The 18,416-nt window shown below is 50.6% G+C and overlaps 1 protein-coding gene across 4 annotated transcripts in view; it reads left to right on the forward strand.

Moving 5' to 3' along the window:
• LOC142786321 (uncharacterized) overlaps positions 1-18,416 on the forward strand; it is a 286,022-nt gene that overhangs the window by 60,746 nt on the left and 206,860 nt on the right. For all 4 annotated transcript variants that reach the window (XM_075883956.1, XM_075883957.1, XM_075883958.1 and 1 more), the window contains exon 7: positions 4,128-4,373. In XM_075883956.1, the coding sequence (XP_075740071.1) occupies positions 4,128-4,373 (246 nt within the window). The remainder of the gene's footprint in view (positions 1-4,127; positions 4,374-18,416) is intronic.

Here is an 18,416-nt window from a genome sequence, read left to right on the forward strand (position 1 = left end):
TAAATTATTTTATTTTGCAGTGATGTTGCTTCACTTTTCATGTGTTTGCTAGAGATACCTGAACATTCAATGGTATTCTATAGTTTTTCTTTATAGAAATCTGTTATCGATAATGCGTCAAGTGCTACAGCTCATTTGCCATCTAGCGCAAGGGCTGTGACAGAAGGCAGTGATGTGACAGCTGTGCTGAATGATCGATAGTGCTACAGCCTGCTCTATTTCCACTATTCTACACCAAACGGTGTGTTTTCATAGTTTGAAAATGAAACCACAGTCTCTCGAGGCTGAAGCATACTTCTGAAAAGTTTTCTTCTGAAGAAATAAAGTTTACCATCAATGACGATAGTTATATCGCGAGAACAAAACGACGACACAGAGACAAGGACACGAAAGACACGAGCGCTAACTTCCAACTGAGTTTATTGCGCAGAGCACGAAAATATATAGAGCAGACAGTAACCATGTGATAAAAACCTAATGGCACAAAGAGCAGAACATGAGTAAGAAAAAAAACAAACACAAAAACAAAAGCACTGAAAAACAGCAAGGAAAAATCTAGAAGAAAACGAAACAGAAAGGTAAAGATAATATAACTACCTGCCCGCACCGAAACCTTCGAGGAACCTGCGTTCCTTCAAAGCCACGGAGGGCTTGCTATTACAAGGCACCTACCTGTTCGCGTGCCATCTGCGCGTGCCATCTGCGCAGCCTCGACAATGACTCTGGTTTGAGAAGATTGGCTGACAACCTTTCTAGGGCGATGTCGGGGGTGCGAGAATTATGCGAGTGCGAGGATTATGTGAGTAAATACGGTATATCTCTATTTCTGACACAAGAATAACTCTACTAAAGCACTCATACACCCTAAATGAATATCGCTTTCATACAAATTGCTTTAAATACTTTCTTTCCGCTAGCCATACGACAGTGAACGACTTACCTTCTACTATTACCAATACCACCTCACTAACTACCTTTTTATCACTACTTGAAAATTATTTACATGATGCACAAACATAAAACTACAAATATTTCGCGTTTTTCCTTAGCGATGTATACTACTATTGGTATACTGCTACCCACATTCCACTACTTGTGCATAGAATGTATATTTTTTTTCGTATTTTTTGTAAAGCTTACCTACTAATGTGTAACTATGATTGTATAATCGCAAGTATATTGATATAATGTGTCAGCACTAAACAGATTTCACAGTTGTGTATAAATGTTTAGCTAATGTGAATTTTCCTGTTTATCTTAACTTTGCCATTCAGCACAAAAAAAGGAAAAAAAAAGAAAAAACAGTTATGTTATTTCGCAGTGTTTTTTTCCTTTGTCTTTTTTCCTTATTTGTTTATAGTTTGTGTCCTTCCTGCAATAATTCCTAAAGGTATTGGCAGTATGTAATAAATAAAATAAAACATCAATCAAGCAACAATAGTTGGGTCTTTTGCGACCAAAGCATTGAAGGCAACAGAACCTATGCCTTTGAGCAGATGGTGCACTTTGTCTCGGTCATGAAGGTGTTGACGCGTTGACAAAGAGAGAGAACATCCTCGATATATGCGGTATAAGACTCGCGTAGTTGTTTGCGACCATCAAGAGTTCTCTTTGCCAGGCTGGCTTGAACTGCTGGACTAGCAAAGTCTTGTCGCAGATGTTCTTTGAAGACGTCCCAGTCGGGAAAGTCGATCTGGTAATTAAAAAACCAAGTCTTCGTCATGCCAGTAAGATAAAAGGAGATGTGGCGGAGATTGTGTGGATCGACTCAACAGTTCGCTGCATTCACTATGTCATATTGGTGTAGCCAGTCCGTGTTCTCATTTCAGAGTTCAGAAAACAGAGGGGGCTCGCAAGGGGGTCCACTGACGATCCAAGAGTGAGTGGCTGTGGCAGTCGTAGCCAGAGGGTTAAAGGGAGAAGCACCTGAGGGCTCGTCCTTTGGCGTGCTGGTGGACACGTAGCCCAAACGACGACTTGAGTGAAGCTCCAAGAAGTAAAGCGGGTGAGCAGGGACAGGGAATCGAGGAGTAACCTCCATCACTTGAGATGTAGTCCTTTACACGCCTTTTTAGGCCTGGTAGACGTTGCCAAAAACTGTCACATCGAGGCACGGAACAGACTCAAGGGTTATATGCACCAACGATGAAGATGAGGAACACCATGTGATGATGGTTATATAAAGCTAATGAAGAAGTGTGTTGTAAATTCCCACGTTACTTGCAAAATATATTTGCAAGAGTGGTTGCAGCACTGGCCAGTCTGGCTCGTCGCTCGAGCAGCAAGCGACCTTCATTCGTCGGATACATACGTGCATTGACAATTTGCACAGTGGCAGCCTACTTGTAGAACTACCGTCGGTAAAGGCGCCGTACCGGCGCATCTGGACGTCAGTGGGAGAGTGGTACTGCTTCAGATGTGTGACATGTATGATTTCGCTGTTTCGAGGGGTGGATGAAAACGACGAGGCAGCAGGAGCGATTTCATGAGTGACGAGAGTCGCCTCGCGAAGCTCTTTGTATGGTCCTGTGTACTGAGTCGGCAGTTTTACAGGCCAACCTGCCCGGTCGGAGACCAGAGCAGAACCAACGAACCGGGCAAAAAGTGCACATAGGGATGTCCTTGATCTTATTAACGCTGTTGGTTTTCTTGGGAGGCCAGAAGGCGACCACGAGCGGCTTCGCGCGCATGGGTGGCTCGATTATAGGAAAGTGGTTCAAAGCTATACTTGTACCACAACAGCTGCTTTTAGTGTCGTAGTGGTCTGCTGGTGTAAGTAAGGCTCGAAGGAAAATTTTCATTAGAAGGCAGGTGCAGATGATTCCATGTTGTTCATGGCAACCTGTGTTGCCCATTCCACGACCCATGTCTGACTGGATCTGAGCTGGTCAACAACTTTCCACTGCCCGGGGAAACAATCGCGCATAGTATCCGGCCGTGGCACCGTTTGCATTTGGCTTATTATCTTCCGGTGATATGTTGCTCAGCACATATGGGCTGGAAAAATTGCATCTGCAGTTTTCTTCCGATGCATTCTTGTGCCTTGGTTGACTTACTTGTGCAGGGGGGAAGTAAGCCCTCCACTCTAGTATATGATGATTGGGGATGTCGTGAAAACAGACCAGCTCATCTCTTGCAAGCCTCCCTGAAATGAATGACTCGCCTGTCCGATTGACAAAAAAAAAAAAAAACTCGAGCATTCAGGCGAGTAGTCTCCAGAGTGTGCTGGTACCCCGACACTTTCTATTTCGCGAATGTAGGGACACAGGTGTAAGGTCAAGCAGCCGGTGTATGACAGTATATCAGCAGAAAAAAAGAAACACACTGGACACTATTAGCGGCTTGCAGACAGCATACGAAAGGAGCATGGGCATAGACTACATGAAATCTGTCGTGGCGATAAAGGCTTTTTGTGGCCATGCAATGTAATGAATGGCCTGCTGTACTTGCACGCCACCTGCTTGCTGATGTCAATTGAAACATTTCTTACTTCATACTCACCTTTTTAGAGCTGACAGTACCACGAGTAGAGAACTTTCCCAAGCATTTTCAAACAATTCATCAAGCTTCTTTTCTTTATAATTGTTTGTCCATAATTATTTTCACGAGATTTAGTAGATAGTCATAGTATTTAATGTACAAAAATTTGCTTTCAATTCTTTTTGAAGAAAAATAAAACCTGTGGCGCAGGGATCGCTTTTGCCAAGCTGTGTAATAGAAGAGAGAGCGGGAAGGCATGTAGAAGGAACAGAAATCTGGTTTCGTTACGCTGAATGCCATCTAGCTCTGTACAGTCAACATAGTACACTTAACATTACACAGTACAGTTAACATTCTCTGTACCTTCTATTGCTCTGCGATTTGCTTGCTTTCAAAATGGTTGGGTAAAGTAAAAAATGAGCCCTCACAAATCTCTTCTTTCAATACCATTCAGCTGTGTTTTAGCATGTGCTAACTTTTTGACTACTTTAATACTGTACTATACTGCTTCTTATCAGGAGTGGTAATGTACCGATTGCTAAATAGAATAAACCATTTCTCTATGTTAGTGTCATGTAGTCTACAGGGCTTTTGTTTGAGAAGATTGGTTGACAACCTTGTCATCCGATTGTCCTTCTGCGGCGTAGATCACTCCCACGGCGGCAGCGGCAGGACGCACTCCCACGGCGGCGGCGGCAGGACGCACTCCCACGGCGGCGGCGGCAGGACGCACTCCCACGGCGGCGGCGGCAGGACGCACTCTCACGGCGGCGGCGGGAGGACGCACTCGCATTGCGGCTGTGGCGGGAAGAACTCCCGAGGATTCAGAGGCGTCTTGCCGCCGTGTTTGGCCCAGGACCCTCGCCGGGCATGCTGAGCTCTGCTTGCTCCACGTAGGCATATTTTGACTTCACACTGACTGAATGGGAAGTTGTCAATAGTGCTGGCTGAACGAGGAAGGCGCAGTGCGATTAGTGCTAAATTCTGCTAAATGTTTATTGTCAGTAGAAACAGGTTAATCATTGTACTTATTTGCATACTGTTTTTGCAATTTTAGACCTTCTCTAAAGGGGTGTGAAAATTACGCACACTTTGTACATGCATTCGAAATAATTCACAATTATTTTTTTGTCCTACCGCACCTGTTACATACTTTATAAAAAATAATTTGGAGCTATACAAAGTGTACTTCTTTATTTATCTAAAATAAATCGTACTTTAACCAGTGAAATCCTGCTTATGCATGGCCTAGTTGGAATTGCTGACAAAGGTCCTTCTTGAAAATCGCCGTGGCAGCTTTAGTGGCCTGTGCAAAGCGCATCGTTATTGGTTTGGTAAGACATGTTTGTGTGCCCCATTGTTTTTAAGCTCTTCTTGACAATGCTAGGAAAAAGCAGGTCCAATGACACAGCGACACAAGAGGACCTAAGCTTTCACATATAGTTGAAAAGGGTTAGTTGTAGGAAACTTGTATTAGCAAGCACTCATTCTTCTGCTTTCTCTCGTATGCAAAATCACTCTTTTGAGGGGCTCTGAAACACTTTTTTGAGTCATCATGAAATTAATTCACTGGAAGAGCTCATTGCCTCAGAAATTCAATGCCGCAAAAATGTTAAGAATCCACCCAGTACGAGCGGAGTTACAAAGATTTGTCATACGCTGCAATCACATCCTCTTTTTTCTCCTCCCGAGGAAAGTGCTAGAAGCTAAGCAAGGAGGAAGTGGAGTGGCAAACAAGGTATGTCACGCGCGCTTCGTGACCTTGAGCCCTGCACCCGTGGACAAGTCGTTGCCGTTTGCGACGACCTCTATAACAACCGAGTGTGCCATGTTCAAATCGGCCAACGGCTGATAAATAGACTTGCCATGTGCGATTTTCGAGCGTCTTTCATAATTTGTCGAAGGAAGAGAAAGCAATCTTTAACTGACTTTTTTAATTTATTGAGAATTGTAGGCCGCGTGATGAGCTATAACATTTGGCTCGCGTGTTCTGGGAAGCCTCTACTTCCAATCGGCAGGTTTTTCTGACCATGCTCCAAAAGTGTTGCAGGGCCGCTTAAGAACTTCACGATGAAGGGCTTGGTGGAGTCTCTTTTTTTCTTGGCAAGCTTTACAACAGCGAGTTTGAATTTTGCCGTATGTACAAATATTGTCTCTGATCGCAAGGGAATACAGGATGGATAAGTGGTGAAATATAAACTTTCTAAAACAAAGCATGTGTTGCAGCGTAGATATGGTGACTCCAACAAAGGGCACTGTTTACAGGACAGGCCTTCGCACGCCTCTGACGCAGAAAATAGTTCGTGCCCTGTCGTGAGCATGCATTTTTGCAGTGAGAGAGATGGGAAAGTAGAGAGAGACAGAAGAATGCTTGTGCAGTTTTGGCCACCTATCTACAGGTTCGGGTGTTCAGGTATGATAATCTAAAGACCATTATTTGGGGAAGTCCATGGAAGAGACTTCGCACTTGCAGCCAGTTTCATGTATGTCATATTAATGAGGATGTGAAGTTGGCTGCTTTAATGTGCTTCCAGATGCAAAATTAGCTGCTCTAATCTGCTCTGAGATGGAAATTTTCGCAGCTGTAAAGTGCTCAAAAATGAAAATCCCAGCTGGTTTGTACCACCACTTTAACCTTCATTTTATCATTCATTCAAGCGCCCGTGCTAGAAAGGCAACCATTTTGTGCATGCCCCAATTCCAAGGTTTAGTCGGTGTGGTAAATTACAAGCGCTGGCCATGATGGTAATTGTCCACTTTATATGGCATTTATGTTCTTGCAAGCCTGGTAGTGTTAGTCGAGGCCAAAGGTTGCATGGTCACTGATGTTCTCCTCTACTTTACTTTCCGCACACTCATATCCCAATTGCGAAACAATATTTAGACTGTACAATTAATGTGCCCTATATCATATCTGGCTTCATTATTTTCAGATTTTTGTGGAGAGAGAGAAAAAAACTTATTTTGAAAGCCTTGTTTGGGTTTGAGTTCTAAAGTGAGGATAGTTATAGCGCGGCAACGGGAAAACGACAAAGGGACAAGAAGTAGACTATTTGTCGTCCTTCTGTTCTCGCGCTATAACTATCGTCATGTCATACCAATCAGCCCAAACCGCCACACGTCTAGAGTGAGGCTGTACTGACCTCCCCTTAGATGGTTAGTATATGGTCAAAGAGGATTTTTTCGCCCAGATTCTTAACCGAGGCCTCCCATGTATGTTAGACTGGAGTGATTGACGTTGTGGAATATTGGCTCTGGGACAGTGCCAGTTAGAGTTGGTATGGAACCGTACGCTTGGCGATGAGGTCTATTTGGAGTTTGTTGTATTTTGTGCAATGTAAAGTAATTCGGCAGGGAGTGTGTTTGAAAACCAATCGCACTCTTTAGGCAAGCACAGAGAGCTTCAGGCAGTTTACGAAGCTCCTGTCAGGCTATTTGGAGGGATTCCAGGTAGGCCCTTCATTCCTGATGGCATTCGGCGTGGTCCACTGTGGGCCGATAAGTTACAGGCCAACCCTGGGAAGTATGTGAACATAAAGGTACCGAAGCCTCAACATGGGGCTGGCAGTTGCCCTACTAACGTAGCCAGATTATGGTATCCATAAGTAGTGATCTAAACCAGTACATTTGGTGGGAGTTCGTTCTGGAAGAAGGATCGTAAGGCTGCCTGCCAGCTTGTCCTGATTGTGAGTTCTTGAGAGGCATGTTCATCCTGTGTGACGGCTTGCATTATGGCATTTCTGCTATTGGCATGGAAGGAATGTAGTTCCAAAAAGAAATGAGCCCTTTCTGCACTGGCCAGCCACTTATAGCAACTTATAGCCTGTGCTGACTTTTTGACCACTTTATCGCCATTCCGTATTGTTAATAATTGGAAATGGTACGGTATGTGTTGGTTTGTGCAGCATAAGAAACAGTGCACTTAGTGCTCTCATAGTTCGCAGTGTTTTTATTTAGAAAGGTTGTTTTGACGGTGCTGTCACCCAATTGGCCCTCTGCAGCCCATCATGCATGCACAGGAATGCCTTGCCTGGCTCGAGCGCCTCATCTGGAAGGCCAGGCTCTTCCAGATGGCTTGCTATTCAGGGTAGTGTCGTGAACCTGTTCACCCTACAGGCAGCTCCACCTGCCCAGTCAGTGCCAAGACAGTATTTCTCACCGTGAGCACATTTTGGGATTCCCACTGATTGAATGGAAAGGTGATCATAGGGCTGGCAGATACAAATTAGGAAAGCACAACAGGACGCTCTTAATGAATCCATCAATGGCAACTCGTGGGCACGAGGTTGTGTGTGGCCCTGTCTACATAAAAGCTTTTTTCATGTATAGTGGGGGCGAGGTGTTGTTGGGTTCGAGACATGCGCATTAGTCATCAGCAATGATGAGTGGCATGCTCTCCTCGACAGAATTCCTGCTGCAAGGAGTCTCTTCAGTGTTAGCTTACTTGCCGAGGAACACTGATAAAAAGCTTTTCAGTCTTTTTTTTTTTTTTTTTTGCAATCAGAGCTCAGGTATACGGCGAGCCACAGTCCTAATTTTTTGTGCAACATAGACTTTACCGATTTCGCTGCTTGTGTCAGTGTTTTAGAGTCTAGAGTTTGCAACCACAGTGTGATGTTAGCAATATTAAAGTTGCACATTGCTGTGTTCTTATATATGACCATGGCAGTGCATCTGCAGTCACGTTTTTTTGTAAAAAAGCACGAAACTTGCCCAGTTTTGTGAAAGTAGCCCCATCATTGTGAATCTAGCCCAGTTTGCAAGCTGTTACATTAAGGGATTTGTGCCGGCTCTTTATCAGGCACACTTGTGAGCCATTGGGCTAGACTTCAGTAACTCTACAACCGTTGAACAGAATTTTATGAAAATGTGCACTTTCTTTAGTGTTATTGTTACATGTTGTGGGTTGAGGAACACGAACGTTTATTTACGCCAGGCCACACTCCGCCGGCAAACACCAACTGACCACATGCGTATCAAAAACAACTCGGAACCACTTCAACGCCGGGTGGAGCGGCCACACATCACATGTTCGTAGCTGTCTTTCCTGTTGCCGCCAAACCTAGCGGCCACAGTCACACTACACAACACCCCTCCCCTCCAAGTTTGAACTCAGCAGTCAGCCAGGGCCAGTACGTAGTCTCTTGGATGGTGCGGGGTTCCCCGAGCACGCTGCGAGCGACGAAAGCACAGTGGTGGCACTAAAGGCTCGTCATTTGCCTCCACTGAAGGAGGAGGAGAAAAACTTTATTCAACAGAGGAGTTTGGAGCACGCAGGCTCCCGGGCCCCCGCACGACCCCTTTGCGCTCAAGCGTTCATTTGGTGGTGGTCCATGACGCTGGCAGCCCGGTCGGCCGCCATGGTCTGCTCAACCGGGTCCTCCGAGCGCAGTAGGTTCTCCCAATCCTCCCAAGTGTTTAGGTGCTCTAGGGCCCGCGGGGGAGGATCCGCCGGGCAGTGAGAAAGGATGTGTATAGCAGAAGCATGAGGTTCAGGGCAAAGGGTACAGGCTGAGGTGAGGAAAAGGGGGTGATAGTGCGATAGAATGAGAGGAGAGGGAAGAGTGTGAGTTTGTAGCTGGCGCCAGTGGGTTGCCTGTCGGTTGTTTAGGGACTTGTGCGGTGGAGGATATAGCTGACGTGCTGCCCTATAGACCTGAGTCAGCTCGCTGAAAGTGTGCGCGCGGTCCTTCGTGAATCCCAGATCGGAGGCCGCGGGAGCCCGGTTTAAAGAACCTCGGGCTAAGAGGTTGGCGGCCTCGTTTCCAGGATTCCCGCAGTGCACGGGCACCCAAATCAACTCCACTTGACGGGGTGGGGTTGCAGCGGGCGAATCCAGTATGCAAAAAGCAGGGACGTGAACTCGGCCTCGTGCAAAATTTAAGATTGCGGTTTTGGAATCTGATAAGACGTACCGTGCTTCTGTGTTTACGATTGCTAAGGCAATGGCAGCTTCCTCTGCAGCTTCGGGGGACGTGTCTGGAGGGAGTGTGTGTGTACCTATGGGAGAGAGATTGTGATCCACCACGGCAGCGACCGCTTCATCACCCACGCAGGCTGCGTCTACCCATACGGCGTCTGGTTCGGCGCCGTAACATAGGTGTAGAGTTTTAGCGCGAGCTCTGCGACGTTTATTGTGGTGGTCGGGGTGCATGTTACGGGGAAGTGGTGTAATGAGGAGTTCGCGGTGCAGGGGTCTTGGTATGGGGAGTAATGTGGGATCATTGGCGGATATCTGGATTCCAAGAGAATGTAGAATATGCCGACCAGTGTCGGTTTGTGTGAGACGAAGGTATTGTGCTTGGCGGTGCGCGTCTATAAGTTCCCCGATAGTGTTGTGAAGGCCTAACTTGAGAAGTCGATCGGTAGGTGTACTTATGGGAAGGTGGAGGGCTACTTTGTATGCCCGACGGATGAGGGCGTCCAATGTTTCAGTGTCGCGGCGAGAGAGTTGGAGGTAGGGGGTGCAGTAGAGCACACGGCTGAGTACAAAGGCATGAATAAGGCGACATAGGTCGCCCTCCTTCATGCCTCGGTAACGGCCTGAGACCCGGCGGATGAGGTGCGAGATCGCCCCTGCAACCTGCTTGAGTCTCCGGATTGTGTTTGTGTTCTTCCCATCACTCTAGATATGCATGCCCAGTATCCGGAGGGTGTCGACCTCTGGTACCGATCTGCCATCCAGTTCGATGACGATGGGTGGGGAGGGGGAGTTGCGGCTTTTGGGGCGGATGCAGAGCAGTCCGGACTTCTCTGGAGAAGAGGTTAGTCCTACGCTAACTGCATAATTTTGCGTTAGGTTGGCGGCTTTTTGGATGGTGTCCTGTATGTCACCGTCACTGCCATGGGTAGACCAGAGCGTGATGTCGTCTGCGTATAGGGTATGTTTCAGATAAGGAACAGTTGCCAATTGTCGAGCTAGGGGGATGAGGGTGATATTAAACAAGAAAGGTGAGAGTGTCGGACCCTTGAGGGGTGCCGACACTCTTTAGTGTGTATGTTGGGTGGGTGAGCGGGCCGAACTGAAGTTCGGCCGTGCGTGCTGCGAGAAAGGCCTGAATGTAAGTCTACGTACGTGTACCCACGTTCAGTGGAGAAAGTGCTGTCAGGATCGCATGATGCTCAACGCGATCAAAGGCTTTGGATAAGTCCAGAGCCAGCACTGCCTTCGTGTGGCCCGGAATGAGCGGGTCGAAGATGTCGTGAGTGATTTGTAGCATGGCATCATGAGTGGACAAATGGGGGCGAAAGCCAACCATGCTGTGAGGGTATAAGTCACGGTCTGTCATATGCTGTGATAGCCTCGCCAGTACAACATGTTCGAAAAGCTTGCCCAAACACGAAGTTAATGAGATTGGGCGAAGGTTTTGGAGTGTAAGTGGTTTGTTGGGCTTCGGTATGAACATTACTTTCGCGTGACGCCAGGACTGGGGAAGCGTTCCTTCCTTCCAACACTGGTTGAAGTACTCCATGATGCGAGTGATCGATTTGTCATCCAGGTTGCGGAGTGTTGTGTTGGTAATCAAGTCTGCTCCGTGTGCGGATTTAGTGCGGAGAGTCAACAGCGCGGCTCTGACCTACGCCTCGGTTATATCTGTGTCGAGTTCGGCATTCGGTTGTCCTGTGTATGAGGGAAGAGAAGTTGGTATGCCGGGCGATGTGTAGGTGTCGTGGAGTGTATCCAAAAGATCATTGGGGTTGTCCATGTGTGCGTGTATAAGCCGGGTGACGTGGTGCTGGGTAGTGGTGTTCGTGTGCGATGGGTCGAGGAGGTGTCGGAGGAGATGCCACGCCCTTTTGGTGGTCAGTCTGCCAGCAATGTTGTCGCATACCTGCCCCCAATTGGAGCGGCACAGCTCCTCCGAATGTATTTGGATTTGGGATTGTAGAGTGGCTAAGCGTTTCTTTAGCGTCCTGTTATGTTTACCCCGTTTCCACCGCTCTAGAAGGCTGTGGTAGGCATCCCATAGGTGAGCGAGTCGGTTGTCTAGTGTTGGAGTGTCTGTGGTGGTTTCAATTAGTTGCGTGTGATGTTGAATGTCAGTCTGAAGAGATTCCACCCAGTCGTTGATGTCGGTTATGGGATTGTCTGCGCGGGTGGTACGCGCAGCACGAAGAGCGTCCCACTTAATGAGTTTGTGTGTCATGTATGTGTGCCGGGGTGGTTTGAACGGGACAGTGACTTGTATAATGTAGTGATCACTGCCCACTGTGTGCTGTGTTCTCGTCCATGTGACAGTACGGAGGGAGCGACTAAGCACCAGATCCGGACTAGTGTCCATACTGACACTGTTGCCTATGCGTGTAGGTGTCTGAAAGTTGTTGTGGACGGAGAGTTGGAGGTTCTGCATGAGCAGCCAAAGCCTGCGACCTCTATGTGTAGTTGTTTAGTATCCCCAGTCAGTATGTTGACTGTTGAGATCCCCGCCGATTAGCAAGGGATGTTTCCCCGCCAGTCGATGCAGCTCCCGGAAGAGGGAATCCAGCGAGGCCATCGGTTGGGATGGGGGGTGGTAAATGTTGGCAATAAATATGGAGGGGATGGTATGTGTGTGGTGGATAATTTCTGTTATTACACAGGGTGTGTCTGATGTGATGTAATGTGTCTTGTATGTGAGAGCACGGTGCACAAGGGTAGACGCTCTGGGTGCGTTTGTGGTGTCAGTGTGTGGAGCTGTAACTAGGAAGTGTGGCCTGTGTGGCAGTATCTTGGAGAAGGACTTGGGGCGTTGGGGAGAGAGTAGGAAGTAGAAGCTCCAGGGGCGCGCGCTTGCCCCGAAAGCCACGGCAGTTCCATGTTATGATATGAATGGAATTATTATTGGCCCGCACTGCCATAATGGAGCGTAGGGGGATGTATGAGCGGTGTTAGACTCTCGTTAATAGAGGTGTGGGGATCCGTGGCGGCACGTTGTTCTGTGAGGGGAAAGGGGGTGGAAAGCGGAGGGAGCTGTGTGAGGCGTGTCTCTAGAAGGCAAACCATCCTCTGGAGAATAGTTTCCATGCATTGTTCTATCCGTGCCTCTAATTTCGTAGTTATGTCACTGATAAGGGCGTTGAATTTACTTTCGATGCGACTTTCAAGTTCCTGGAGCTTCATGTCGAATTGGTCGAACAGATTTTTCAGCTTCGCGTTGATATCGATCGATCCGGAGGTGGGGGTTGGGGGATCAGTGCGTTGTTTTTTGGAGGGTGGAGGATGGGGAGGGATGTTAGCATGCGTTTGAGTAGTGGGTGGTGAAGGTATGAGAGAAGGGGTGGGAGGGGTTAGTGAGCGCTGTGTTATAGCTTTAAGGCGGCTTACCTCCTCCCGCAGGGCCCGGATCTCACCATCGTTGTTGTGGTTCGGAGTCTGCTGGACGGGGGCTGGCGGCGATTTTTGTGCTCGATCGGCCCAGGTGAGGTCCTGCTTGGGTTTGAGGCTCCGGTCACGGGAGGCGGAGCGCGATGCATTGCGCGATGGCTTCTGAGGGGCTGGTTGTTTCTTCTCCTGGGATCTGGACTGGTGTCCGGCCGCTAGTTGGGTCGTGTGTGGCGGCCGGCGGGCGTAGCGGTACTTGCATTCAACGTTCCCGGTGTGGTGCCCGTCCCAGCAGACGATGCATTTCGGTGGGCAGGTTGGAGGCTCTGTTGGAACATGCTGATCGCCGCAATTATGACATCTTCCGCTTGCTGGGGCCGGACAAACGTCTTGGCGGTGCCCGATGCGGCGGCAGTTGTAGCACGCTTCCACTTTCGGTCGATGGGGGAAACATGTGTGGATGCCCGCCCAAAAGCGGATAGCTTTGGGCAGAGGGCCGGTGGCCAGGGTGATGAGGAGGGATCGCTTTTTCCCAAATGGTCGAGCATCAATTATTGGGAGGTCCGCGCTGTAGGGGACAAGTCCCTCCAAAATTTCTCTGTGTGGCTCATCATTGTAGGCCATGTGAATAATGCACCGCACGGCATCGTCGGGAGGAGCGAGGTAGGCGGTGACATCTGTGCGGCTAGCGCCGAGAGAGATGGAAGTGAGCTCGGCATAAGCCCGCGCCCGAGCCTCCACAGGGGTGCTGAGTGTGAAGGTATTGTTGGTCGGATGTAGCCGCAACTGGTCTTTGGTGAGGGCTTCCTGCAGGGAAACTGCTGTCGTAGAGGAGATCGCTGTTAGAAGCGTGCGAGGGGTCTGCTTGGTTACGTCCAAACCGCCGCGGGGTCGGACAACGACCTTGAAGTCTCCCCTCGGGAGTTGCGGGAGAGGCGCGCGTCGTAAATGGCGAGGAGGAGCTGGTGGAGGAGACGGCCTTGAAGGTGTCGGCGTCCCATCTTGCGATTCTCCAACGGTTCGGCGGCCGTCGCTGCCACTTATTTCCAATTGGCCGATCAAGCTTGCTGGGCGTTGGAGACATTTGTCAGCCGTCGCAGGGCGGTATTTGTTTCGGAGACGTAGGACGGTCTCCCATTCCCCATTTCCGAGTTCGGTTGCGTCGATATCAGTGCCATCTACGCGGTATTCCATGGCTAGGCGAGCGGTGACCACACGGAGGCGAGGCCTGGCGTAGGCCTAGCTCCGACGGGCACACAAGAAAACAGCACGGATCGTGGTACTGATCCCGGCGGGCTAGCGACAGTCAGGTGAGATCAAAGTGGGCGGCTGACCATCCCGAATGCAAAGCGGGAGAAATCGAGAAGATCCGGTCGAAATATAGGGCTCTGGTGAAAGTTGAGGCAGGAGCGCATGTGCAGCGCGTCCGCTCGCAACGGCTCCCAAAACGGGACAGTCAGTGGAACGGTTCCGCCCTCTTGTGGGGGCACACTGCTAACCACAGGAGTCGGCTGCTCCCCCGGTGCGTCTGGCTCCACAGGGGCCGAACTCGAGCCCTCAGGGGCCACCGGGACAGAACTCGAGCCTTCAGGGGTAGACGTTGACATCGGTCGTCTTTCAGGCTGCGGTCTTTCCAGTTCTGCACCCGCCGTTTGGGTAGGCCCGACCGCCCGGCGACGGAGTTGGTCCACATGCCTGCGCAGTACTCGACCATCAGAGGCCGTGACCTCATAAGATATTGGTCCGGTTGCACGGGAGATCACTGCTGGAATCCACAGAGGCCCCTGAGCATAGTTACGTGCGAAGACAGGGTCTTCAGGCTGAAACGTGCGTGGTTTGGACGGGGAATCTGCCAACCGTGTGGACTTCTCTGGGGCCCGATCAGGGTGCAGGCGGTCCAACATCGTTGACAACTTGCGGCCCATCAGGAGCTCGGCCGGGGATCGCCCCGTAGTCGTGTGTGGGGTTACGTGCTGCTGCAGTGTGAAATCTGCCAGGCGCCGTGCTCACTTCCCCTGGATGATGCGAGATAGGCCTTCCTTGGTAGTTCGTACCATCCTTTCTGCCTGGCCATTCGTAGATGGGTGGAATGGTGCCGAAGTTACCTGGCGGATCAGATTGCTGTCCAGGAACTCTCGAAACTCTGTGGACTTAAACTGAGCTCCGTTGTCTGAGACAATGGTGTCTGGGAGACCATGCGTGGCAAACAGTTTCCGTAATGCACTGATTACTGTCTGTGACGTCATAGAGGATCTTGGGATGACCTCCAGCCACTTTGAATACGAATCCACGACGATTAAGAAGGTCTGCCCTTGAAAGGGACCGGCAAAATCCATATGGAGGCGGGACCATGGGTTCCGAGACGCCTCCCAAGGGTGGACGGGTGCTCGAGGCATCTCTGGCCGCGTCTCCTGACTAGAGGAGCAGCATCGGACCCATTCTTCGATGGCAGCATCCATGCCTGGCCACCACACATAGCTGCGGGCAAGTGCCTTCATCCGGGTAATACCAGGGTGCCCAGAATGCAGTGCTTCCAGCATCCGGAACCGCAGCTTTTGTGGAATCACCACACGGTCACTCCAGAGCAGGCAACCCTTGTGGGCAGTCACTTCGTGCTGCCTTGATGTGAAGGCAGAAAACTCTGGGCCCATGCTGCCCCTTGGCCACCCCTTCCAGACCCAGTTAAGAACACGTGAAAGGGTGCGATCTTTGGCAGAGTGGGTGGCAATGTCCGCTGCATGGAGGGGTGGTTCTGGCAGCGCATCCAGGAGCATGACAACCTCTGCGGGAGAGGGGTCATCGTGGCCCTGGTGCTGTAAGGGCAGTCTGCTGAGGCCGTCCGCATGGCCCAAGTGCCTCCCAGCCCGGTGGAGCAGCGTATGTTGGTATCCATTCAGGAAGATAGACCAGCGCAGCATCCGCGGAGACACCATTTGTGGTGTCTGGCGGTCAGACGTGAACAACCCGAGCAGTGGCTTGTGGTCCGTCTGGATCTGAAAAGGCCGGCCAAACAGGTAGTCGTGAAACTTTTTCACGCCTGCAACCACGGCAAGTGCCTCCTTATCGATCTGTGCATAGTTTCGCTCTGCACTCGACAGGGTCCTTGAATAAAAGGCGACCGGTGCTTCTGTGCCGCCGGGCAATCGGTGGCTCAACACAGCTCCTATTCCGTATGGGGACGCATCACAGGCAAGGATGAGAGGTTGCTTCTCATCATAATGCGTCAAGACTTGATTGGATGCCAAGAGTTCTTTCACGCTTTCAAACGCTTTTTGTTGTGTTTGGCCCCACACAAAGGTGGCCTTCTTGTCCAAAAGTCGGTGTAGTGGTTCCGCAACAGTGGCCTTGTGTGGCAAGAACGCATGATAGAAGTTCACCAGTCCCAGGAATGCCTGGAGTTCGGTCTTGTTTGACGGGCGAGGTGCACCAAGAATGGCCTGTGTTTTTTCTGGGGTCGGATGGATGCCCTCGGCGTCTATTCGAAACCCCAAGAACTCGACTTGGGCGACACCCAGCTGGCACTTCTCTCTTTTTACCTTCAGCCCAGCATCCTGGAAACGGCGAAGGACCTCGCGAAGGCGAGAGAGCAATTCTTGACCTGACGCCCCTGCAATTAGCACATCATCAAAATATGGGATTACACCTGGTATTCCACGTAGGAGGGTTTCCATTAGATTTTGGAAGATGCCGGGTGCGACACTGACACCAAACTGCAATCGGCGTACCCTGAACGCCCCACGATGTGTTTGCTGCTGCAGACTCATTGGTGACAGGCAGCTGCTGGGAAGCCTGGGCCAAGTCGAGCTTTGCAGAAATGGTTCCGCCTGAGAGAGAAGCCAATACGTGGCTGACCACCGGCACCGGATATGCATGCTGCTGGAGGGCCTTGTTAATGGTACACTTGTAGTCTGCACAGATGCGGATGTCTCCATTTCCCTTCAATGGTGTGACAATAGGGGTTTCCCACTCCGCGCAGTCCACTGGCTCCAGAACACCCTGCTGTAGCACCTTGTCCAGCTCGGCATCGATCTTTTGGCGCAGTGCAAAGGGCACCCTCCTTGCCTTTAGGCGGACTGGCACCACCTCCGGGTTCAAGGCCAACTTCACAGGTGGTCCCTTGTAGCACCCCAGTCCCCCGTCAAAGACAACAGCAAACTCCTCAAACAGCTTGTCAAATGCCGTGGCCAGTTCGTCCATGCGATGCACTCCGCTGACCTTAATTCCTAATGCTGGAAACCAGTCTAGTCCAAGGAGGCTTTGACGCTGCCCTTTGACAATGACAAGTTTCAGTGGGCCAGCAAAACCCCTGAATTTTACTGTAACTGTGGCCATCCCTTGCACTGCTATGCAGTTTCCCTGATAGTCCTTCATAACGACGCCGAGTTGCTTCAACTTAGGGATGCACCCATTCGGGAAGATTTGCCTGGCCGTAGCCTCGGAGATGAGCGAAAACGTGGATCCCGAGTCCACCTCCATCTCGCATTCCACACCTTCGATTTCGACAGCAACGTGAATCTTCTTTGTCCCGGGCTGGGGCACATCGTGGATGGCTGTCTCCGTGAGGTTGTCGCAGTACGAGGTACTCGCACGCGGAGTGGTCCGCGAATTGTCCGTCCTGCCGTTTGTCTCAAAATTTTCACGGCGGTCCCGCTTTCGTTGAGACCGGCAGACCTTGGCTATGTGCCCTGTTTTTCCGCAACCTCGGCATTGGGCATCACGGAAACGACACAACCGGCGCTCGTGCGGCCCCCCACAACCGGCACAAGATCCGCCCCCCAGTCCTGCGTCCCTGCGTTGACTGGTGTCTGCACGTAACTGACGAACACATTCCTCGAGGGCGTCCTGGTCCTCTCCACAGTCGGCGACCGTTCCCTGGTGCACTGGCTCGGTACGCTGCGCGGTTGCATTTAGTCGCGACTGGCTGGTCTCACGGTCGATGGCCTCAGCGGCGGTAGCTTCCTCGACGGCGCAGGCGAGCGACACTTCTTTTTTCGCCAAAATGCGCCGTTTAGCTTTATCGTTCCTCAGGCCAAAAACGAAATGGTCTCGGAGTGCCTTATCAAGGTCAACGAAGTTGCAGTGCTGTGCAGTCGTTCGCAGAGCCGCGAGGTATGCAGCGACGGACTCACCGGTTGCTTGCTCTCTGCGATGGAACTCGTATCGCCGCGCCAATTCCGGTGGTTTCGGCGAAAGATGATTTCGAAGTGCAGCGATGATGTCCTCGTACGGCGTATCTTTCAGCTGGTCCGGCGCGACGAGGGCCTTGGCCAACTGGAACGTCGCGGCCCCGCAACGGCTGAGAAACGTCGACCTTTTCTTTCCAGCGTCCGCAATGCCCTGCGCCTCCAGGAAGAATTCGAACCGCTGAGCATAGTCTTCCCACTCGTCCGGCTGTGACAAGTTGAATTGCTCGAGGGAGCCATTGCTGGAGGCCTCCCGTTGTCCGGGGTTCCGCCCGTCCTCCATTGCCGCGCTGGACATCATGCCGACCAATCCCATCCTCGTCGCCAGTGTTACATGTTGTGGGTTGAGGAATACGAACGTTTATTTACGCCAGGCCACACTCCGCCGGCAAACACCAACTGACCACATGCGTATCAAAAACAACTCGGAACCACTTCAACGCCGCCAGGTG

The sequence above is a fragment of the Rhipicephalus microplus genome, unplaced genomic scaffold (genome assembly GCF_043290135.1).
Source record: "Rhipicephalus microplus isolate Deutch F79 unplaced genomic scaffold, USDA_Rmic scaffold_22, whole genome shotgun sequence".
Classification (NCBI taxonomy): Eukaryota; Metazoa; Arthropoda; class Arachnida; order Ixodida; family Ixodidae; genus Rhipicephalus; species Rhipicephalus microplus.